Source organism: Camellia sinensis, chromosome 8 (genome assembly GCF_055761805.1).
Source record: "Camellia sinensis isolate YWXY chromosome 8, ASM5576180v1, whole genome shotgun sequence".
In the NCBI taxonomy this organism is placed as follows: domain Eukaryota; kingdom Viridiplantae; phylum Streptophyta; class Magnoliopsida; order Ericales; family Theaceae; genus Camellia; species Camellia sinensis.
In genome coordinates, this window is record NC_138968.1 from 190,657,463 (window position 1) to 190,682,839 (window position 25,377).

At 41.1% G+C, this 25,377-nt stretch overlaps 1 protein-coding gene across 1 annotated transcript; it reads right to left on the reverse strand.

Moving 5' to 3' along the window:
* Positions 1–1,471: 1,471 nt before the first annotated feature.
* Positions 1,472–24,333, reverse strand: LOC145797396 (phosphatidate cytidylyltransferase 1-like). The gene is made up of 12 exons (XM_082884444.1): positions 24,098–24,333; positions 23,030–23,160; positions 21,201–21,454; positions 20,856–21,007; positions 20,413–20,554; positions 5,981–6,137; positions 5,068–5,115; positions 4,893–4,979; positions 4,150–4,278; positions 3,996–4,052; positions 3,491–3,574; positions 1,472–1,881 (listed from the first exon to the last, which is right to left on the reverse strand). The coding sequence occupies exons 2-12, from the start codon at positions 23,096–23,098 to the stop codon at positions 1,792–1,794; spliced, it is 1,269 nt and encodes a 422-aa protein (XP_082740570.1). The 5' UTR covers positions 23,099–23,160; positions 24,098–24,333; the 3' UTR covers positions 1,472–1,791.
* Between the last annotated feature and the right edge of the window lie 1,044 nt (positions 24,334–25,377).

A 25,377-nucleotide genomic window follows, 5' to 3' on the forward strand; every position in this document is an offset into this window, starting at 1 on the left:
GCACTCCCTAAGTCGCCCCCTTGGTGCACCACCACAGGCTTCTACAACGGTCCGACATGACCCCATAAACTGTCCCGACATTGATTCCGGTCAGCTTCTACTACGGTCCGACATGACCCCATAAACTGTCCCGACATTGATTCCGGTCAGCTTCTACAACGGTCCGACATGACCCCATAAACTGTCCCGACATTAATTCCGGTCAGCTTCTACAACGGTCCGACATGACCCCGTAAACTGTCCCGACATTGATTCCGGTCAGCTGCTACATCGGTCCGACATAACCCCATAAACTGTCTTCTACAACGGTCTGACACGACCATACCGTGTCTCCTATCCTGTTTTATTTATCAGTTTATTTTTCTGTTTTGTTACTCTCTCCAAACTCAAGTTGGTTAGTTCCTACCCTCCTTGAGTTTGCGGGGGGCTGTTAACAATATAATATACTATACACTATAGTGCATTTGTAGGCTGGCATTTGTAAGCTGTAAAGAGCTCACCCACTACCACCTTCAGCTTCGACAGACGCCTTTGTATTATTTTAATGTATATTTTCGATTCCAATTGTCTCCCTCTCCTCTCTATAAAGAGAGAGGGCTCATTCTCTTGTATTTACACAATAACACACATAAATCAATATATCTATCAATAATACAATTTTCTTTATACATCAATGTTTATCAGTTGCAATGTAACCCGGCTGAATTTCGTTCTACAATTATGTCCACTGCTCATACCTTAGCAACAACCCGTGAATTGTTATCCACCTTTCTGTCACATTTTCCTTATGTTTCTCATGACATATCCTACTCTCACCAGTTCATTGCTAAACAAATTATTTTGCAGAATGTTGCCTCTTCCCTTGTAAACTATCAGCAACAACGTATCGTCGTCGATGAGTCTTGGACCTTGGTCGTGGACAGGACTGGTTTGGCTTGGGTCTGGATGGATGAAGATAAGAAAGTGGTCAAGCAGGAAGCCATTTTGGGGCCACCTATGCTCTCTCCTCAGCAAACGGAAGCTGCTGCGGTTCTCCAGGCCCTGCGTTGGGCATATCAGCAAGGCATAAAGCGTCTCCTTTTGCAAACAGATTGCCTGGTCTTGGTGCAGCTTCTGCATACCTATGATCAAGATAATGACTGGCAGCTTCACTCTCTATTAAGTAATATTTTGTTATGCACTAAACAGTTTGCATATGTTGTATTAGAAAAGGTAGACAGAGCAGTTGTCCAACCTGCTCATTCTCTCGCAACTTTTGTAAGACTTGATTTTGAAAATTAATGAAATGTCTATGATGCATTAGTCCTCAAAAAAAAAAAATTCAATTTTACTGCATTTTCATGACTCAAGCTAAAAACAAACACATAAAGAGGGAGAGTTCTTTATTTCTCGCACTTTTCACCTCTTTCCAGTTATTTTCAAGTTAAACATGGAATTTAGGTCATTAAAGTAAATAAAAAATAAAATAAAATTTTTAAAAAATAAAATAATCATTCACTAATGACATGCTAAGCCCCATTGCAGCTGGCAATCATGGGAACAGTTACATGATCTGTGCGATTCCAAAAAAATATATACAAGCCAAGCCGAAGAAAGAGAGGATCACAAGCTTGGCAAAAATGCCGCAACACAATAACTGAATAGTGAAAGAGTAACAAGAACTAACTATACATAAAATTCCTCTAACAAATACTTCAAATGAGTTTGCTTGTAAATTTTTACTAAAAATAAATAAATAAAATGAAAAGAAAAGAAAACACGGCACCAAGCTTCACAAGATGACACGATACTTCAAGATCTCACAAGATGCCTCTCCCGAAATATCTCCCCAAGCTTCATGTATAGTGCTTTCTGCTCCTCGAAAGTAAGGTTCCTTAATATCTAAAATCACAAAAACCATACCATATTAATTGATATTACACAAGGATTAAAAAGTACCCTTGCATTATATAGTCATTTTAGAAAAAATAGATTAAAAAAATAGGGCAAACTTCATTTTACCCCTGTGATTTGGGTCGCATGCAGTTTACCCTTGACGTTTGGAAATCACCACATAACCCCCCGTGGTTACTAGATTGAAGTGCACAATTAACACCATTAACAGCAGAAATAAAAAGACTATTTTACCCTTATATATATAACCCTTATTTACCATTTCTCATTCAACAATCATGCACCTGAGAAGAGCAAGGGTTGTGTGGAGAGAACTTTGGGTTTTGACATATAAAATTAGGGTTTTGATTTATCAAATTAATTTAAACAACATAGTTTCCATAAAAAAATAATTTAATTAAATTACAAATTACCATTAACTTCCTAATTATTTATTCAATTCCTAACTTTTCAACCTAATTTAAATTTACTTATATTTTCAAGACAAAATATATATGTGTGTATATATATTATTATATATTTATTTTTCTAGAATCATATACATCATCATATACATTCATATAAATATACATCATTATATATATATATATATATTTCTGCATCATGTTTCTAGAATCATAAAATTATTTTGGATTCATCAATATCATCCGAAACACTGAAATCATATTTCTATGTAACAAACTAAAGTCATATTTTTGGGTAACAAAGAGGACTCTGACGATTATTTTATGTTTGGAAAGTTTTCCGGGAAAGGAAGCAATAGAACACAAGCCCAAGTGGGTTTTGGGGTTTTGTGGTTTTTATTTTTGATTTGCATTCGTTGGTCTTGAATGACAATGATGGCGAAATCTTCACACTATAGGTGAATCAAAGGGAGTGGTGAGAGCACTACATTGAAGCTCTAATGGCCAACAATGCATTCCTTCACCCGTCTAATCTTAAATTTCTCTCTTTTTTTTTCTTTTTCTTTTTTTTTTAAAGGAAAACTATTAACTTTCTTAGCCCAGAAAACTTTTCTTTTCATGAGAAAATTTTCTGGATTTCCTGGATTGAGACAGCAAAGTGAACCAGCGAACTGCAAAACAAAGAGAGAAAATAAAGCCCAACGACGGAGAGGTGAGAGCTCCAGCCATCGTCCAGTGTTTGTTCTTCTTCCATCATTCTCTACAGTGGTTTTTGATCTGGGTATTGATGATGAAGATGAGGGTAGACTTTGAAAATTGATGTTGAAGATGAGGGCATTTTAGTCATTTAATTCGGAGGAAAAAATCATTTTTCTATGCTCATTTGCACATTAGACGCGTGTTATGCACAACCTGTTATGTTTGATGGAAATTTTAACTATGTACTTCAATCCAATAACCACGTGGGGGTTATATGGTGATTTCCAAATGTTAGGAGGGTAAACCACACATGGCTCAAACCACAAGAGGGTAAAGTGAAGTTTGCCCAAAAAAGTATCATTATGATTATTGATATCATCTAAGAAAAGTAATGTTTTTCCTAAGCATTTGAGATTATTTCATTTTCATTGTTCTTTACTAACTACAAGCTATTTTTAATAGTTTTCCCATTTCCACAAGGTTGCAGAACTTACCTGATCCAAAAGCACCTCAACCGGATAGCTTTGAGGAATAACGAACGATTGATGATAGATGTAGGCGAAGACGGCCATAACCATCTGCAGATGTATGCAAAACCTCGGTTACATTTGTAAATGTGAAAAACACTCCAACGTTGTCTTCGAGGCATAAAAATAAAACAATGAGGCTGCCTTTCAAGATTAGTAGATTCAGCTCAATTTGAAGTTTTTTTAAAGCTAAAGACAAGGCCAAAATGATAAATAAAACAAGATTTTTAAAAAGTCAACACACTAATTACAATCGGCAGAAGACGATATCTAACATTAGCTTTCTATGCAGCACCAAAAAGAGAATGTGAGACATAAGTTTGCACGCACCAAATATATGAGAGAGAGAGAGAGAGAGAGAACAATAATAGGCAGAAACAGTAAAATATTTCAAGAATAATAGCAATTCAGATGCAAAAAATGAATTGGAATGAATAAATGTCTGCAAGAACTAGAAATTTCAGCAGCTAACCTGGCAGTCCATTCTGTCAGTGAACCCACCATGTCCAGGAATACTATCACCAAAATCCTGCGATAGTCGAGGAAAAAGGCACAGGGTCACTTGCTACGAATCTCATTTGCATATTGACAAAACTTTGAGTAAGCAAACAATGAAAACAATGCACCTTAATTTTGAAAGCTCTCTTGAAGCCACTTGCAAAAAAGCCCCCAAAAGGTGCTATAATTGATGCAAACAAACCCAGGCACAAAGCGTGCCACTGAACAGGCAAAATTGATATCTCTTTCCAGGGAAACTGCAAGAGTCAATGAAACAATAACAGTACAATTACTTAATTAAAACATGTATGACAAATCAAAGATAAAATAATTCAACAGTTATTTATTGCTCTCTTCTGCAAGCTTAGCAATTATGTCATGGAAGCACAGCAGCACACATTGATTACACAATGCTATAAAGGATTACGAGCACTCATGCAAGAATACAATTGCAGTGACTCTTGAAGCTGAAACTGAAATGAATTTTCTGCTGAAATGAAAAATATCCAGAATCCATAGAGAAATCAATCTGTAAACAGCATACCACCAGGTATATAAATAATTCAGACTCCATACTCTGCTTCTGAAACTTGCACACAAAATTCCAGTTCAATTTAATGAGCAAGTACAGGAAATTGAAGTTCTTAAATAGCATATATGTTTTATAAATGTCAGCTTGAACCAAAGACAAGACCTCTGAAAGCATCTTTCTATCTTCTTTTGGGAATGGTTAAAACTTCTAAAGGTCATGCTAACACCTACAAACAGCCAAAATTGCCACTTATGAAATGGAAACAAAGTAGAAGTTCACAGTCTGAGTAAGGAGGATACACAAGACCTTAATACAATGATTTCAATATGTCTGACTCACCCATTGTGGAACCCATCCAGCTAGAGAATAATATTCCGGCTTAAATAGTGGACCAGGATCACATTGTAGCCAACCAGTTGATAAATCCTGCACACACCCTCTGAATGACCATTTTTCACAATAGCATTGCATGTTTGTTCATACATGGAATGATTGTATCTTTAAGAAAACTTACATTCCTTGGACATGTCAACCATTGGAAACGGCCCAAGATGTTTGCAAGCTGCATAAAAGATGATGGAAGCACCGTTAAAGAACATGTTTAAAACAGAGGTGTATCACGCATGTAGCATGCTAGTGTTGGCTGCAATATTTTTGCGCAGGAGTGGGGCTTTTGCAAGCATGATTAAAACATAAATTCAGTTATCCAAACTGTTTGGATTTGTGCCTGTTGTTTTAAAAAAGGACTTCAATATTAACAAAACAATTACGGTAATACCAAAAACAAAAAGAAATCCTTCCTGGGAAAAGGAGAAACCAAATTGCATATCCAATGCTATTACAAACCCTAGGATCATCTACGAAGCCATGACACAACGAGTAGTGAGTTACACAAAATATTCTACAAAATCGACGGCAGCAATGATGTAGAAGAGGTAATAATTGTGCCATATGAAGGCCAAATAAGCAATTTTGAATATGTATGTGTGACATTCAATTCAACAAATTGTTGCAGAGGTAATGATGGTGCAAATTCCCTATCATCAACATAGCCTAGGTCATGTAGATAAGAGCCCAGAGTGACAAGAACAAAAGCCCTACCCAGGTGTGCCACAAGCCATTTACCATCAACTCAGTCTAGTATATATGGTCATTGACATGAATGTGTAACAAGCCATTCAAAGTAGTTACATAAGAAATTTTAGAAGGTGCACTTTACATCAGTTACATGTATTTGAAGGCCTAAAAAAGATGATGAAATTATGCTTCCTCGAACAAACACACACACCACCACCACCACCACCAAAAGAAAAAAAAATTCAAAAATAGTTGTCATTATTGGATCAATTAATCCAAAGAAAATAAGGTCAAGAAAAAAGAGTAGTTCCACGTACAGTGACTTCAAATAAAAAGCTAATGATGCTCACCACAAAGGCAGAGATCATGGTTGCAACTGATGCTCCTATGAAACCCTCCCATGTTTTCTTCGGAGATAGCTTGATCAAAGGTGTTTTCCCGAAAAAGAAGCCAAAGATATAAGCAGCTACATCATTGATAGCAATAAGCAATGCTGGGAGAAGAAACCTGCATAAATATCTTAGTTCGTCTAAAATGGCAATGCAGTGGATTCTAGAAAGTTTCGTGTAAAAAAAAAACAAACAAAAAATTCAAGCATTGGTATTTAGTTTTTGAAGAATGTGTATTTCTTTTTTGAATTTTTATAATTTCAATGAACTCATTGATTTATAATAAAATATATATCCTAAACTCATGAAATTATTATAAAATTGAGCAATTAAAACTATCCTTCACTAAACTGGATGGTGTGATATTATGATGTTGGCGAATCAAGGCAAAAAATGCAAGTAGAGAGGTTTAATTGGATCGAATTTTACAATACAAACAATTTAAAAGGAACCAAGGAGAACAACCACCTAGAGAAAAATAAAAACAAAAGCAGTACCAATCAACCAGAAGTCTCCTGCAAAAAGCAACAGCATGCAGTAGAAGAGAATTTCATACAACTAAGAAAAATAAAATAGGACCAGGATCCTCAACATAGTCTTCCCTGATGTCTGGTCACAAGAGGAGGGGGAAAGATGGAAGATATAACTGTACCATTTGGCAACCAGAAAATAACTATAAAATTTTACATTGTTGCATTTGTAACGTACTATATTACTGTGACAGCCGTTTTTAGCGATGCAAGAAACGCCGAATATAATGGCATAGTGACGGTCAAGGGGCCCACTTTCGTAGAGCCGATTGTAGGCTCTATATTAATAGGAGGTGTGACAGGAGCTAAAACCCCAACGATGGTACGCTATAAAAGGAGGGGAATGCCTCAGTTATCAGGGAGGTGAGAAAAACCATAACATATTAACTAAAGATCTTTAGAGTGAAAAGACTAATTAGACTGTCGGAGTGCTAACTCCAGCATCCCCGACCGGCGCTATTGTTTTATTTCAAGTGATTAACGAAGAACTGTTCCAGGATCTGTTTGGATAAAGGAGTATTCTAAATCCATTTCTCTACAATTGGTGCCGTTTGTGGGAATACTCAAACTCATCCATGACAGACCTAGCGCGGGACCTTTCGCTCATAGGCGATGAAGTTGCGCCTGAAACAGTGCATGGGCCAGAAGACATGCCCACACGAAGAGCCCTGAACTTCGACTCGCTGATTCCCATGTCCTCATCTTACGCCATGCAAACCCTGATCGCCAAGCCAAGCGAAGTGAACAAAGAATGGAGGAGCTGGTAGCGAACTATGACCGCCTGTGGCAGGAATTGTCTAATGGCCAATTTGCCTGCCAGGACCAACTCCTCCAGATGATCTTTAAGAGCATAACATTTATCAGTCGTATGTCCATGATCCTTAAAGTATTCACATCTCTGGTCTCTGCGCCTCGTGTCGGGCGGCCCAAACATTTTACTCAGCCATCTGAAAAACAACTGACGTTGTATTTGGTTCATAATCATGCTTATCGGCTCGCTAAACTCAGTATACAGTTTATCCGGTCATCTTGCCTGCTTTCCACTGATAATGTTCATTTCGTCGCGAATCTCGACAGTTACCCCTTATGGATCGACTACTTGCATCTGGACTTTTTCTCAGCGGAGTTCTTTCCGGGGGCACAAAGTTCAAAGGTTTGTGCCGTGACCAGCACTGTCGTTCGTTTGGCTTACAGGTTGGCTTTGACCTGGATTGCGTCATCTTCTACTTTGCAGTATTCCTCCACATTTTTCATCAAGGACCAGACTATTTTAGGAGGCCTCCGAGTTAGTGAGCTTCGACGCGGGCTGTCAGAGTGCAATCCCATTTTGAAGGATGTGATTGCCATAGCATCGTTACAATCATCATCCACGAGATTGAAGCACTCCCAATAATGTGCCGAATACTAGCACAAGGTTTCTCCTTGCTTTATCTTCATTACCTAAAGAGAATTGGCTTGCTCTGGCTCCATTTCATTCGTGATGAATCTAGCCCTGAAGGATTTCTAGAGTTAGTGGAAACTTCCGACTGACCCAGGTTCAAGCTTGTAATACCATCTAACAGCTAATGGTCCCAAACTGTTGGGGAATATTCTGCACATGAGCGCTTCATCATCTACATTCAGTGTCATAGCTTGCCTATAATGTTGAACATGATCCATAGGGTCTGATTTCCCATCGTACGATGTAAACGACGGGACTTTGAACTTTTTAGGCAAAATAGCCTTGGCAACGCGTCGCACAAAAGGGTCATGAGTAGCCTTCTCGTCCAAATCATCGCTACTGCTTTCATGCTTGTGCCGCGCTCGTGGACTGTTGGCCGATGAGTCTGAGGTGTTTGGTCGGACCCGCTTTCTCAGTTCTTCTCCCGATGTCCCTAAGTCACTACCAGCCTCGTTCCGTCAGGAGCGGCATTGGTGGATGGCCTTCTTCTTTGGCGATCGACCCCTAGTATGTTGTAAAATACCTACCAAAGATGGAAAAAACCCTAGGGGTGCTAACCGTGCATCCCAATTCGCCTCCAGCTGGTGTGATCCATGTGATATACAGCATACCCCCATCCGACAGTGTGCATTCAGTTCACGTACAATCTTCCACTCCTCCCTTGATGTGTGACAAGATGAGCAAACGAACTCGTCTATCGAATGAAATCAGTTTTTCGGATGACGAACTTCAAGGAATCACCATACCAGATGACAATGCCCTCGTGATCGAGTTACGAGTTAATAAGTTTGCCGTCGAGCGTATCCTGATCGACCAAGGAAGTACTTCCGAGATCATGTATTACAAGAAATGTCTCTAACTCAGCTTCAAGGACGTAGATCTACAACTAGCCGAGTATCCTCTCTTCGACTTCAATGCCAATCCAGAGTATCCTCTCGGCAAAATTGTGCTACCAGTGCGTGCGGGCACTCAAGCATTGGATGTGGAATTCTTGGTCGTTAAACTCCCCTCACCTTATAATCTAATCATGGGCCGCACTTGGCTTCATGCCATGTAAGCTGTGCCGAGTACTTACCACCAGCTGCTCCCCTTCCCGACACAACACAACATTGAACAGATCCGCGGTTCGCAACAATCTGCAAAAGAATGCTATCTCTCAGCCCTGAGCAAAAAGCCCAAGGAGATAGAAGTGAATTCAATCGTAGCCTCGAATCAAGAGAGCCTAGAAGATGTCGGGAAAGTCTCGGCCGACGAGGTAACGGAGGATCTGCATCTAATTATGATTAATGAGGATCCGAATAAGTTCTTCCTACTCGGCACGAGTCTTAATGATGTCGAACAACAAGAACCGGTGTCCTTTCTCCTCGGTTACATTGATGTTTTTGCTTGGACATCTTATGATATGCCAGGCGTCGAGTTAACATACGCAATGTACAGTCTGAATGTCAATTCGACGATTAAGCCAGTCACCCAGAAGAGCCGTCGCTTGGGCGCGGAACATGCTGCGGCCGTGATCGATGAAGTAGATAGGTTATTAAAAGCGGGGCCTATCCAGGAAGTTACTTATCCCCCATGGTTATCAAACACTGTTGTGGTGAAAATGAAGACGGGCTCATGGCGTGTTTGTGTGGATTTTACCGACCTCAACAAGGCTTGTCCAAAAGATTATTTCCCCTTGCCGAAAATCGATCAACTCGTGGATGCAACAGCGTAGCACCAACGTATGAGTTTCTTGGATGCTTACTGACGGTACCATCAAATTGCCATGAATCCGGCAGACCAAGACAAGACGGCATTCCTCACGCCGAGAGGCACCTATTGCTACAAGGTCATGCCTTTTGGCCTGAAGAACGCTGAAGCCACGTATCAAAGATTAGTCACCGGCATGTTCAAAGAACAACTCAGCAAAACTATGGAAATATACATTGATGACATGGTGGTGAAGTCCAAGGCAAAAGGGGACCATCTAGCTGACCTGATCGAGACATTCAATAGTCTTTACAAGTACAGAATGAAGCTCAACACATTGAAATGCGCATTCGGTATTGGGTCAGGCAAGTTTCTTGGCTACATAGTGAATCATCGGGGAATAGAGGCAAACCCAAAGCAAATTAAGGCTGTCTTGGAACTCGACTCGCCATAGTCAGTCAAAGATGTACAAAAGCTCATGGGTATGGCCATAGCGCTCAACAAATTCATTAGTTGGTCTTTGGATCGTTACAGACCGTTCTTTCAAACACTCCGCCAAGGAAGGGCATTTCAATGGACACCAGAATGCCAGACAGCTTTATAGGAATTGAAAGCGTATCTCAGTGCCTCTCCATTGCTGACCACCCCCACTCCGGGCGATGTTCTCGTGTTATACCTGGCGGTTTTGGACCAAGCCGTCAGTGCCATCCTTCTCAATGATGAACTCGGCGAGCAAAAGCCCATTTTTTATGTTAGCCCTTGGAAATGGCCACAACAAAGTTGATGCATTATTTCCAAGCTTGTATTATTCGTGTGTTGATTGACCATCCTCTCCACTCAATCCTCCAAAAATCGGAGTCGTCAGGCCATGTGTCCAAATGGGTTATATAGCTTGGATAGTATGATATTCAGTTCGCACCCAGGACAGCCATTAAAGAGCAAGTGTTGGCGGATTTCGTCGCCGAGTTCACAATGCCATCCCATCCGACTCTGCTGCCCTCACCGGCTTCTACAGCTCCACCGTAGTGGCAGATGTATGTCGGCAATATTTGGCAATTATATTGTGACGGGTCCTCGAATCAGCGCAGTAGCGGGGCAGGGGTTGTCATTCCCGAAGGGGCCGTCATCGAGCAGTTTGTAAAGCTTGGGTTTAATGCCTCAAACAATAAAGCCGAGTATGAAGCCCTGCTGGTTGGCCTCAAAAACGCATTGCTCATGAGGGCCAAACAAGTGCAGGTGTTCTGTGACTCCAAACTAGTTATCAACCAGTTGAAAAGGAAATATGCGGCTAAAAATGAGCGCATGGCCGCTTATATGAGAGTCGTCAATTCTCTTCTTGAGAAATTTGATACACATGAACGCAATCGGATTACTCGAGATTAGAACACACATGCCAATGCCCTTACTTGCTTAGCCTCGGCTGCCAATTCAAAAGTGAAACGAACCATCAAAATGAGCTTTCTCTCAGAGCCGAGTATCCATATCCCTGAGGCCAACGCCGTTCACGTTATTCATCCCGGCCCAAGTTGGATGGACCCTATTGTGACTTTTTTTTCCACCGAACAACTACCCGTGGACAAGAAAGAGGCCCATAAGCTATGCAACAAGGCCTTAAGGTACTATTTGGACCCCCAAGATCAACTCTATAAGAAGTCTCTCTCTGGACCTATCTAAAGTGTGTCCATCCGGTTAAAGTTGAAGATTTCCTGGCCGAAATTCATGAAGGCAGTTGTGGTGCTCATACGAGAGGCCGATCACTGGCTCATCACGCCATTACTCAAGGTTATTGTTGGCCCCACAATGCGAGCTGATGCCCACGCATATGTAAAGAAGTGTGAACGATGCCAAAGATTCTCCCCCCTTACTCATTTGCCCACCGAAGTATTACACTCTGTCACTAGTCCATAGCCCTTTGCTCCATAGGGGCTCGACATTGTCGAGTCGCTGCCACGTGCTCCTGGTAACAAGTGATCCTAGTAACAAGTGATTCCTGTTAGTCGCTACCGACTACTTCACTAAATGGGTGGAGGCCGAGCCTCTAACCCACATCTGGGACATCGATGTTAAACGTTTCGTGCGGAAAAGCATTATCACTCGCTTCGGCATCCCTCGAGCACTTATCTCCGACAACAGCACTCAATTTGATTGTGGAGTTTATCGCAAACTGTGCAATATATATGGCATTCAGCCCTACTTCTTATCACCCACTTATCCGCAGAGTAATCGCCAGGCTGAAGCCTCCAACAAGGTCATCTAGGACGGTATTAAGAAGCGATTGGAGAAAGCTAAAGGCAAGTGAGTTAAAGAGCTCCACCGTCCTTTGGACTCACCACACCATGCCTTGTAGATCTACAGGTGAAACGCTATTTGCCTTGTGTTTTGGTAACGAAGCCATTATCCCTCTCGAAATCGGTTTGTCGACCCTTCGCTCAAAGGCTTTCGATACCGGACGCAACTGTATGATGCTCGCACTAGATCGAGACTTGTTCGAAGAACGCCAGGACCGTACCCTTGTTGCCCTGGCCCGTTATCAACAATTGCTCGCCAAGTCTTATAACTATCGCGTCTGCCTGTGTCGTTATGTATTTAGCGAGCTGGTGTTGAAGAAGGTTCTTCCCACAGCTAAGACTCCGTCCGACGGGAAACTCAGCCCCAACTGGGACGACCCCTACCAAGTTGACTCCATCGCCGGCGCAGGGGCATACCGCCTCTCCAATATGAGTGGCAGACGATTACCCCGACCCTGGAACTCAACTCATCTCCGCAAATTTTATCATTAGTGCGCGCCAACTGTGGCTCTTTTTGCACTTATGATGTAATAGGATCAGATTATATGCGGAATATATTGTATCTGACTGTTTATTTATGCGCCGTGGTTGAATGTCAATCTCCAAGTTTGACGCGCCCTTTGTGCTCGGCATGCATGCATGTTCAGCACGCATGCATGCTCGGCACGAAGAGCCACCGTATAACGATCCCGGTTTTCCTTTTTGTGCTTAACTGTAATCCGGATTCGGTTTCGTAAGGGTGCTGTTGTCTTATCCTCTTTCTATCCCTTACTCTTTGTGTTCGAGCTTTGAGTTGTGTTGGGCACGTTGGGAATAAGTTGGTTGTGTTTAAAACGTAGAATCTTCGCCCAGTTTTTGGTCTCTCCGCTCGAGCTGCGCTTTTGACGCTCGAGCGGAGAAATCACCCATCCAGTATTTCGTCTGCAGCGGTAGACGCTCAAGCGGAGGATTGGCCGCTCGAGCGGGAGTTTGTGTCTGACGCTCGAGCGGGGAGTTTGACGCTCGAGCGGGAACCACGTCTGTAAAAGTTCTGGGAGCGTGCATCGGCCGCTCGAGCGGGAGATTGGACGCTCGAACGGGGATCTGTGAGTGACGCTCGAGCGGGGATTTTGCCGCTCGAGCGGGGCGACTTTTATATAAAGCCGAGATCCGACCTTTTTGTTCACTTTTCAACATCCTTTCTCTCTCTTACTTTTCCAAAAAGCTATCTTGAGAGTTCCTCACACTAAAACCCTAACTTCTCTTTTAGGATTGATCTAGTAGGAGTTGTTTTCTCACCTTGGGCCTTTACAAAAGTTGTGTTGATCGTCGAGGGCTATCTTTTAATCTGAAAATTTCGAGATTTGGAGCATTTCCATTTCTTCACCTCCTTCGTTGGGTCCCATTATTTGAGGTAGGGATAACCTACTCCATCTTATGAACTTTGTCTTTGAATTTTAGCATTTTGATATGTTGGGGGTTGTTGGGTAATTTTGAGAAAGTTTGGGCCTTTGTGAAATTTTACAAAAGTTGGGTTTTAGATATATAAACCTATATGCATGTTAGGCATAGAGAAATGAGATTAATGTCGGGACATTGATGGAAATGGAACCTTAGGGTTGTTTTGTGAATTGTGGTAATTTGCCCTAATTGGTTTAATTAATTAATGCATTTAATTAATTGAAGAAAACGAGGAATTGAATTGAGAATGTTGAAATTGGGAATGTATGAGACTAAAGAGTGTAATCAAATCTTTTATTGCTCATCTAGTTGAAATGTTGGTATATTATCCACTTGTGCATTTATTTCCTGCTTAGAAATAATTGCTTTGGGCTACCGGTGGAGGGTAGTATTGATTGTTGTAGACAATGCATGATGATTAGGCAAACTAAAACTAATCAATTGGATGTGTCATAGAGTATGACGGTTGATAGAATACATTAACTTTATGTATCTGTGGATTGTGCATGTGACCAATGTGTTTATATGCATTATGTGTAGACGGTTGATAGAATACATTAATTTTATGTATTGATTGATTGCATATGTGATTTTGTGTTTATATGCATTACTTGTGTATGGGAGGAGATGGGGGATGTACTCCACGGTTTAGGGGAAGATGGGGGATGTACCTCTAAACCGGTTAATGGCTAAGGGGAGATGGGGAATAAACCCGGGGATGCAGCTCATATGCTCTCCCATCGTAGTGATGATACAACTCATATGCTTATCTGTTGAAGTGTTGATACAGCTCATATGCTTATCTGTTGAAGTGTTGATACAGCTCATATGCTTATCTATCGGAATGTTGATACAGCTCATATGCTTATCTGTTGTAGTATTGATATAGCTCATATGCTTATTTGTTGAAGTATTGATATAGCTCATATGCTTATCTGTTGTAGTAGTGATATAGCTCATATGCTTATCTATTGAAAAGTTTGTTTGATTTGATATAGCACTAAAATGTATATCATCATTGTTTGCGAAGTGTGGAAGTAGTTTATGTGTTAGTGATACAACACCAAAATGTGTATCCACCTTGGATTTCGAAAGTGTTCTAGTGATGAAGTGTAATCTCATCAAATGTTTTGGCCAGAGTATTGAGCCTTGTTTTCAAACTCAAAGTTGAATAAAAAATGAAAAGTGAATTGTAACATAGACTTGGCTGTCATGGAATTTTAATAAGATGTAAACGGAAGTGTAAGTATTGACCATCTATCTGTTGCTAATCTTTTAGGCATTGTTCATAGTCGGTTTAGTATATTTCTACTGGGCTGTGGCTCACCCTTTATGGGAACATCATTTTCAGGTACATGTAGCATGCCACTTCTGAGGACATAGCTTGGGAGGCTAGAGGCAGACATACTTTTGTTGCCTTATTCTTTCTTGATTGTATTTCATATAGATTTGAGCCTAGGACTTAGTGTGTATTTAAGCTAGCACCCTCTTTTGTAACCAAGTGTTAACTTGGAGAGCTGTAAGCCCGAAAGGCATTTGCTTCTGTTGTAACCATGTAATACTTTTGTAATGAAATACTCTGATGAATAGATGAATGTGGACTTTTATGTATCAATGCATGTCTCTATATGGATGGGTTTAATGTTGTTATTCTGAGGGCGTTACACACCGCAAGTCTCCGAATTCAGAGTGCCCTTCATGCTCGGCATGCATGCATGTTCGGCACGAAGAGCCACCACAAGTCTACGAATTCGAAGCACCCTTCATGCTTGGCATGCATGCCTGTTCGGCACGAAGAGCCAACGCAAGTCTTCGAATTTAGAGCGCCCTTCGTGCTCAGCATGCATGCATGTTCGGCACGAAAGGCTATCGTAAGTCCCGGAGCGCCCTTCGTGCTCAGTATGCATGCATGTTCGACACGAAGGGCCAACGCAAGTCTCTGAATTCGGAGCGCCCTTCGTGCTCAGCATGCATGCATAGCCGGCACGAAGGGCCAACGCAAGTCTCCGAACGCATTACATCTTAGATATTATATCGAATGCATTAAAAGCAAAGGAAATTTTATTCATATAGCCATTGTTTGGTCAGGGTACAAGCAACTACGCTTATTACACTAAATATAAGCCCTAAAGTTGTAAACACTAAACTTGCAAACATATGCCGATTACGTCGTCTATGGATTGGCGACTTCTTCCTCATCATTAGTCTTCTCGGGGTCACAGGCTTCAAATGGCAGTGTGTACTCTTGATATAATAGGGATGCCGCGTTAACCCCCACCACCTGCAGCACCTTGAGCCATCCGTGTTTGAATCCACGATTTTCGCAACAACACATGTCATCGGCTAATTTCTCCGTCGTTTTGTCAATACCAACCTTTCGCCTGTCAAAAAACCCCTTATTATACGCCCGAGTTTCTATGGCCTCACACGTAAATATGGCTGCCGTATCTTTATCAGCTATTGTGCGATCCAACAAACGTTACGAAAGCACATCTTTGGAGCCAGTCGCACCAGCCGTTTTCATCTCGGCAATCTTTGCTTTCTGAGCTTCATTCTCGGCCTGCTCTTCCGCCTCCTTTAGTTGGCGCTCGAGGTTCCATATGCGTCCCTCCTTGTGATCAATCTCTTTGCGAGCACTGCGAAGACGCATTCCGATTTCGTAGGAGCTGTATAATCCTCTAACAGCTCCATGGATGCCCTCTCTGAACACGTCGTAATCAGCTTGCGTTGCCATTGGCCGATGCACTTCAGGAGAAAAAATCTGCCGCATAAATTCAACTGCCACGTTTAGGTCATAGACAATCGAGTCAGCTTCCGTTATTGGCTTGTTTCCAATAAACACTGAAAAACTCTACAAACAAGGTGGCCTAGGCTCATTGCGGCCTACAGATGGGGTACCAGTACCTTTCGTACTCCCCCTTATCTGCGCCCTAGGAGATCTGTTGCGCCCATCTCTTCTAGACGGTTCGTCTCGTCTAGGCAAGCTACTTCGCCTTCCAAGCGACCTACACCTGTCTCTTCCCCCTCCAGCTCCGGTGGCAGCCACATCACTACGAGAATCTTGATTTATTTCAGCGTCGAGATCTGCTAAAGTTCTACCTTCACCTTTGCTGTTGTAGAAAATTCTCCCTGACATACGTTTGCTACTTTGGGGAATGACATTGTTGGCAAAACCCCTTCATTTTTCCTATAACGTCGCGTTTGGAAAGACCTACCGCTTGGCATTAACTATGCGCGCACCAACCCCAATATCTTATTTGCACGTGCCCCCTGCGCCGCCTAAGGCCTGCACATTATCCCATGCAGTCGACTGGGGCAAGGGCAAATATATAAATCTACTCGGCATGGCAATTTCTGCCTCCGAACTCTATTCGACATGCAATTTCTGCCTCCGAATTAACTATTTTTGCCTCCGAACTCTATTCGGCATGGCAATTTCTGCCTCCGAATACGCAAGGAAACTCATCGCTACCAAATATGCATAAAGTACCCCACTCGAGCATTCCACGTACCCGCCTGCACCGTCTCAGGTGTGCACAGCGTACCAGGCGGTCCACTGGGGCAAGGGCAGGTAGATAACGCTATTTGGCGTATAGCCAAATATACATGAAGCGCTTCTATTCGACCTGTCATCATTCTCAAAGAAATGCCTAGTTGCCGAATATGCATGAAGAGCCAAACATGTTTCTACCAAAGTGTCAAAGCCGTTTTCATTCATACAATGATTAAGTACAAAAGTGTCATTTTCATTTATACAATGATTCATTAAGTACAAAAAAAACAAAAAAATAGTAAAGCCGTTTTCTTTCACAAACTGATTCGTTCAGTACAAAAGTCACTTTATATGTGAAAACAAGCTCCAGCTAAACCAAAATACATACAAAATTATGCTGACTATTCTATATCTAAAATGGTCCACGCAGAGCCAGCAGCCTTTATATCTCTTCAGGATCCGACTCCAGGGGATCCACTTCTTCTTGTTCGTAGGGAATCGACAAGTCAAGCGTGACGTTCGCAACCGCTAAGGCTTTGAACCATCCGTGCTTGAACCTTCTATTCTCGAACTTCAAAGCCTCATCGGCACACATTTCTGTCGCGGCCAACTCTCCGACATCAAAGCCCTTCTTTTTCGCCTCTTCAATTGCCGAATGAGCCTTTTGGAGTTCGACCTTAAGCTGGTCCAACTCTGCCTACGCCGTTTGCAAAACGGTCTCTACCGCGCTGGCTCTTTCTTCGGCAACGTGACGTAGCACCTCCACAAGCCTAGTTCTCTCTTCCTCCGCCGCGGCCTTGGCACGCTCTTCTTCACCTTTTTTAACTTCGGCTTCGGCCTTTCGAGTTGCGATAGCCAAGTTCGCGAGAGCCGATTTGGCCTTGCTCTGCTCGGCCGCCAAATCAACCTTCAAGAACTAATCAACTCTATAGCATCGTGTTAATGGCGGCCGATTTCAACAATGCGCTTGGCAGCCTGGAAGAAAGGCAGTAAGCCGACATGAAATATGTAAACGGAAATAAGAAATGAATAAAGCACTTACCAACAGAGCTGATTGCGCAGCCAAAGCAACCGAGACCAAGTTTGGTTAGGCACGAAATGCAGCCTTATCAATCGGAAAGGCTACTGCTGCGGCAACACCTAAGCCACCGCAGGATCCTTTACTGCAGAGGCAATTGCTAAGCCCTTGGCCTTCGGTTGGACAATGAACAACACCGAAAGGTCGACTGTCGATCTCAACCTCTTTTCCAATGGTTGCTCTAAAATTTCGACAGCTTCGGAATCAGCGAGACATTTCTCGCCTCTCTGTTCGGTAGGTGGGTCCTCTGATATCGGTTCAAGGAAAGTTTGCGCCGATTCCACTGGTTCGGGTTGAGCAATTTCAATTACCGGTTGAGGTTCCTCACTCCCTTCAAAAGTTACCGTCTTCCTCCTTGCCACCATCTTCTCGGCATTTCTTCTTCTGGCAAATTGGGCGAGTGATTCACCAGCCATGTCCTCCGAGCCAACACCAAGCAAATCGTCTAAATCTATAAAAATGTCCTCTTCTTGAGAATTTCCGAAGTCGATTCGTTCGCTGGAGCCAAATTGTTCAAAATCAAAGAACCATTTCCTAGGTTCTTCGGCCTCAGGGACTACAAACTCGGCGTTTTCGTCCAGTTCGACGGCCGCTCCTATTTCTTCTTAACCAACCTGTTCGGCCCCTTTGTCATCGTTGCTAGACTGGTTACTTTCTGACGACTCCCCGACACCAATATCCCTCAAATGGACAAAGTTGGGGAATACAAGGGCCGTTAGTTGTTGTTCGCCTCTCAGAATAGAGATGTGGTCGGCCGCCGAAAAGGTGGAATAAGATGGGTCGTAGTGAAACAAAATATGTGCGGACCTTATCCTTGTAAACTTGGCCAGCCGACAAAATCCAATGCCCTCTTCACTTGGGCAAGCACCCGTTTGTCTGTTGAAGCGAGGGACTTTTTGAGGTTGTTGCCTGTACAAGGAAGATAAAGTCAGAATCAACAAAAGCTGAATAACAATTGAACATGAATTAATCGGCGACCTGGTTCTCCCTTGCGCCTAGGCACGGGAGTTTGGCGATCTTCCTCCCCGCCAAACTCCCAATTGCCACGAACGGCCACCATTATGTCATCCACTCTTATGCCAGAGCTGGCAAGCATGGTGACTAGATGGTGATTGGTGTCTTTAGCTCTGAGGAAGTATCGGCCCAGCCAACCAGACGATTTGGCAAGATTGTAACAGTGCCGAAGGACCGAAATCCCTAAGTCATGTCTGAGGCGGCGGTTCAATTCTATCATTCCCATTACAATTCAGTAAAAATTAACATTTGGTTGGGATGGAATCAGACCCCAATGGCGCAATACAGACCTAAGTGTGGGGTGTCGGGGGAAACAAACACCTCCTTCAACAATCGCCAGGAGAGGGAAAAGGATGACATTTTCGTCAGTCCTCTCCATGTCGACTTCGCCATCCCCAACTAAGGCGAGTTGCACATCATCGGGGATAGCAAAGTGACAACGGAAGGCTGCGACTTTATCCCCAGAAATGAGAGCCTTCAGGTGATTCACCATAGAAGGACCAAAGTGACAGGAGAAGGAAAAAGAAATGCAAGGGAACGAAAATGTGAAAATAAAAGATAAAGATCAGAAAACTTACAGACAGAAGAAAGAAGAACAGGGAGGTTATGAAGGGAGTCCCAAAGGTTAGGGAAGCAGGAGTCTTGAACGAGCAAACAGTAAATTCGCGTAAGAAATTAAAGGATAGCAAGATTTCAAAACGCATTAAATATGAGGAGTGTGCGAAGAGGCGAGAAGCATCAATCATTTTTTCACGCCTTTTCTAGCACGACAGTAGGCGCGTCTGCCGCATTTCCTAATCCCAACGTAGTTTAAATGTCAACCGTTTGATGGCCAATTCCACCGGCTAAAACGGCACTACACATAGCTGCATACTCGAGGGGCAATTGTGAGAGCCGTTTTTAGTGATGCAAGAAACGCTGAATATAATGGCATAGTGACGGTCAAGGGGCCCACTTTCGTAGAGCTGATTGTAGGCTCTATATTCGGTGTCGGCTCCACCTGCTGAATTCAAATGGGTCTTGATGGGAGGCGTGACAGGGGATAAAACCCCAACGATGGTACGCAGGGAATGCCTCAATTATCAGGGAGGTGAGAAAAACCATAACTTGTTAACTAAAGATCTTTAGAGTGAAAAGACTAATTAGACCGTCGGAGTGCTAACTCTGGCATCCCTGACCGGCGTTGTTGTTCTATTTCAGGTGATTAACGAAGAACTGTTCCAGGATCTGTTTGGATAAAGGGGTATTCTAAATCCATTTCTCCACAATTACTGGATTAATAAAAATAGAGAAGTGGGATGACAAAATTTATGTATGACGGTGTAACAAGGAATCACAAAACAATTCAAAGATGGCAAACAAATAGAGCTGTTGATCAAAAAATTATGATAAGGAAAATTTATCTTGGGAATCACATTACCAGAAAATCCCTTCAAAAATATTGGCGACAGTAAATGAGGACTGGGTAAAGACTACAATAAGAATCATGTGTGTCCATGCGTATTGGCCAAACTGATACTTGTACATCTTCTTCTTTAATGTAAGAATGAACCACATGAATCCTGTACCAAATACAGATAAATTATCATACTTTCAGAGACAACACATTTCAGAGTCAACAAACTTACCAGCTGAACAGCAATAAGCCAAGTATATAACAAAGTAAATGAAACGAAGAAAGAAAAAGAAGAAGAAGAAAATAAATAAATAAGTAATTTGATTCCTGAAGACAAAGAAACATAAAACCAATGCTAAACGTATGTCAAATGTACATTTGAAGCATGCTTAACAAGAAGAGATGGGGAAAATGGTTTGCCATCTATATCTTTTCTGTATAACTATTCTTTTAAAAAATTAACCAACCTGCAATATATAAGAAATAACAAATAACCATCTGATACTTGATAAGGCCGTTCACAAGCTTTGAGAAGATTTTTTCTGAAGTTACAATATTCACAAGTTGTTGATTGAGAATGCGGCCATATACGAACAACATCGCCGTGAAGAAAAAATGCCTAGGACATCACATAAAACTAATGTCATTAAGCATTATACGATGATTACACAAAATGTATTAGTTTTTTTATCTTTCAATAATGTGGAGCCAAGAAGTGGCTTTCTATCAAACACGTAAAAACTCAATACACAAATTAATCATGGCTAACTTTCTTACCAGTTATCAATCTAAAAAAATAAAAACCTCCATACCAGTTGAGCAGCCTAAATCCTGGAAGGCGTGTATCTTCGTGAGCTCGTCTGAGTAAATTAAATAGCTCTCGTGCCATAAATATCTGGATAACAACCACCATGGCCCACATATAAAGGTGACCCAAATAGAGAATAAATGCAAAGCCGGCAAGCATCCACAGAGTAGAGTATGCACGGATCCACATTGATCTGTATTTGTTGTGGTCATTGACAAGTAAATGACCTCCATTTAATTTGTTTAACTCAGAAGGAATCTGACACCAAAGAATTAGCATTAGATTCTGCAAAAATGGTTAACATTGCAATCATACACATATAATTAATCTGAAAAAACAACAACATATTACAAGATCATCATGAACGGAAGAAATTCACTCCATTACATATGAACAGAGCACTGTTGATCACCTAGGAAGGATCAAGCAGTGTTGGTCAATAAACTAAAATCAACAAGCCTTAATGATGTAGAGAAGGAAAGAAGAAAAAAGTCAAATATAGAATTTCACATAGAGCATGCATTGGAAATAGTCAACTGATGGTCAAGGTTAATTTGAGTCTTATTTTATATTCTATAGGTCAGCTTACGGCTAGTATAAAATTATTTTATTTTTTGGTAGGTTCTATAAATTAGGAATATATCATTAATTTCACAATTTGTTGGACATGGGATGTAGGGGTCACATTGGGTTTTCTTACAGGTCTAGTTATGTGTTTAGATCTTATATCTGGTTTATAATATGTGTATAATATTATATCTAGTCAAAGTTTCTTAGCTTCTTAATTGTGCCTCATAGGTGCAATCAAATTAGGCTATCTAGTCACCTATAAATACGCAAGTAATTATCTTTTCAATGGAGTTGGATTTTGAAAATTTCTGAGAATCTTTGAAATTTTTGTGTAATGTTTATAGTCTTAACTTGGGGCTAATTCTTAACAAATTTTAGATGGGATTCCTAGAGTTTTCTTCCACTCCTCTTCCTATCATTCACAAAACCGTTGTTCTAGGATTATTGATCAAAGCCTAAGAACAATCCCCTTTTCAGACCCAAAAACATTATCAGACATAAAACATTACCAGATCAACTTAATTAATCCTAACACCTTACCCACCCTTCGGCTTTTAATTTCACAACAAAAGTCCTAAAAATGGCCACTGTCCACAGATTTCACTCCAACCACCTGTTCATTTTGGAAATCAAACCAAACATCACCCTATTCCATGTAGAAATCCTAGCAGCCTTCTTCCACCTAATAGAACCCTAACCCTAAACATCACGCTTTCCATAACAAAAATCCACCACAAAACATATTGTTGGCAGATTTAGCCCAAGTTTTCCGAAGCTATCTTATATCACCTAATCAATTAATCCCAATTACTTAGGGGCAGCGACATGGTTTTCTAGTTGGCTCTATTCAAAACCACATCCTTCATTAAATCCAATGCAAGCATGTCCTTTTGACACACACGAACTAATGAATGCAAGTATTCTCCCATTTAAAGGGCTATGGAGATCCAATCTACAGGATCAAGTATTCTCCCATTTTGGTTACGGATTATGTCTTAGTATTATATCCTATATCGTTACTAGTTTCCAATTCTCATCCCAAATATCTAAAAGACATTCATGCACAGTTCCGAAAATGTGAGTGCACAAACAAGTGCTATATCCAATTTGGTTTGCTCATATCTTTATTTTTTCATCCCATCTTAAGTGAAAATAAATAAAATGAAACACACCAACTTCCTTGTAAGTTCAGCTATATATATATATATATATAGAGAGAGAGAGAGAGGGAGGGAGAGAGGATGCATAGCATTTCATACTAACCTCATTTGAACGTCTCCGGTGTCGAATTCGTGGTGTTGATGGAGCACTACCACTGTGATCCTTGTGCATTTTTCTTATATTTCCTTTTCACTCTCAATAATATTCACAAAGAACACACCTGAGAACAGCAGCTGAGATGGAAAATCAACAAAACATCATCAAATTAGGGAGAAGATGGTACATTTTACATATGTAATTTATAAGATTAAACAAAAAGAAAAAACTCAAATTGCTTAAACTGGAATATAAAACTACTCTGACCATGACAATGTATTTATGAAAAAATAAACTAAAACTCATATTTTCATCTATAAACTCTAAAAACCTTCTACTGTTTATAACATTAACCTTAAAGACAATCCATACCTTTTTCTATAAACAATCCCACACTGTCTGCCTTAGGCTAAGTTTCTAAAATCTATCCTATATCATAACTTTCGAGGTTAGCCCACCAAAAAACTGAGACAGTGGATATTAAGAGGTCTCCATAACGAAAAGATTATTAAAACTAACATCCATATTTGCAATGACTAATGTGTAAACCAAAAATTTCAATTTTAGTGAACATTTGCTTTGCATCCAATAATAGATACAAATATAAGAAACAAATATATATATATATATATATATAAAGTAACTTAAGCATTGTGTCCGAATCAATTGGGGCCGGGTTCATGAATTTTTTGTCATTTTTCTACCACACTCTTCCTCAATATTATAATACATACATGACATAAAATCAAACTTGAGCCACAAGGAATCAATAAAAAACACAATAGGGCCATTGCAATTATGGCTAGTGACACGGCAGTGCACAATACTAGAAGACACAAAAGGTTGTATATGCCCTAGCAACATTAATAATTGCCCTGGCAATAGCATGACCACGAAAACATAGTAGGAATTCTTATGTTTGAATCTGAAATCAACCAGCCCTCGTGAAATCACAGACATAAACAAACAAAAAGAATCATAAAGAGCAAAAAGTCCGAGAAGATCATACACACATCATGCGTGTATATATATATACAGAGAGAGAATGGAGGGGAAGAGAGAGAGAGAGAGTACGGCGAGTGATTGGAGAGAGTGAAATGCAGTGTTGTTGTTGTTGTTGTTGTGAGAGCTCGGCGAATTAGGAAGACGAGATAACAAATTGTGAGAATGTGCGTTGGGTTTTATTTCTGGATCAAGAAAGATGACGAGGAAAGCGAAGTTCACTTCCCTGATGAACTTCGAGACGTTCAAGGATCCCCTGAACCGACGCAGATTTTCGCACGACCTAGAAATTAATAATAATAATAATAATTGTGTGAAAATTTTGATTGCTACATATAAAAAATAAAAAATAAATCTTAGAGAAAATTACATTTCTCAATTGTTTATTTTGTAAGGTTATTAATTTTTAAAAAAAAATTGTGGACACGAAAAAGTTTATAAAATCAAAGGTTTAATTTATTGCGATGATATTCGTGATGGGCCTACAAGCACCCCAATTTCCTAAAATTTATATTTAAATTTAAGAGAAATACACCACATTTATTTTATTTGTTGATTTATAGTTATTTGATGCATCTTGCTTATTTGGTATTACTGCACGTGTTATTATTTTTTCAAACAAATATTGGGGCATTTACATATGACATGGATAAGTCCATGAAGATGATAGCCCACTAATTAGGGCCCAATACATATCTCAAATACTAAAGTCCAGCACTCACGTAGCAATGAGAACCAATAACACCAAGACACATGGCAAGAGAAGGGCAAGCCACATCAGCAGATAAAGATCTGCAAAGTTATTGCCACTGCACATCGTCATTAATAAAGCCCCTTACAACATTTATTGCGACAAGCCCTTTCCGTCGGAACAAAACGCCTTCACCATGAACAAGGTAAGCTAGAGCATAGACTTTTGGCCAAGGTGACAGGTTGGAAGGGACAACGAAATGATTACCAGAGGATATAAGCAGACGTCGAAGACAGAAAGAAGGTTAAGCTTTTCTATCTCTAATCTATCCACACATTCCACTTCTATCTCTAACTTGCTCGTCGGAAGGTTCGCTGGGAGACTCCCCGTTCCCCGTTGAACTCTTATGCAGGTTTTCTGGTGGACTTGGTCATTCAGACGTAGGCTCGAGGAGCGTGGATCAGTTCGACCCGTTTGATCGGTCCGACCCGTTCCACTTGGAACGAATTGCATCATCGGTTGGCGCCGTCTGTGGGAACCTCTTACTTCGCGCGCCAGTTGTGCTCATTGTCGCCGGAGGCTCTTCCCCAATTACCCCTTTCCTACCACCTGCCAAGGTGTATGGTCACGACTAGATCCATGGCTCCTCAAACCAATGTTC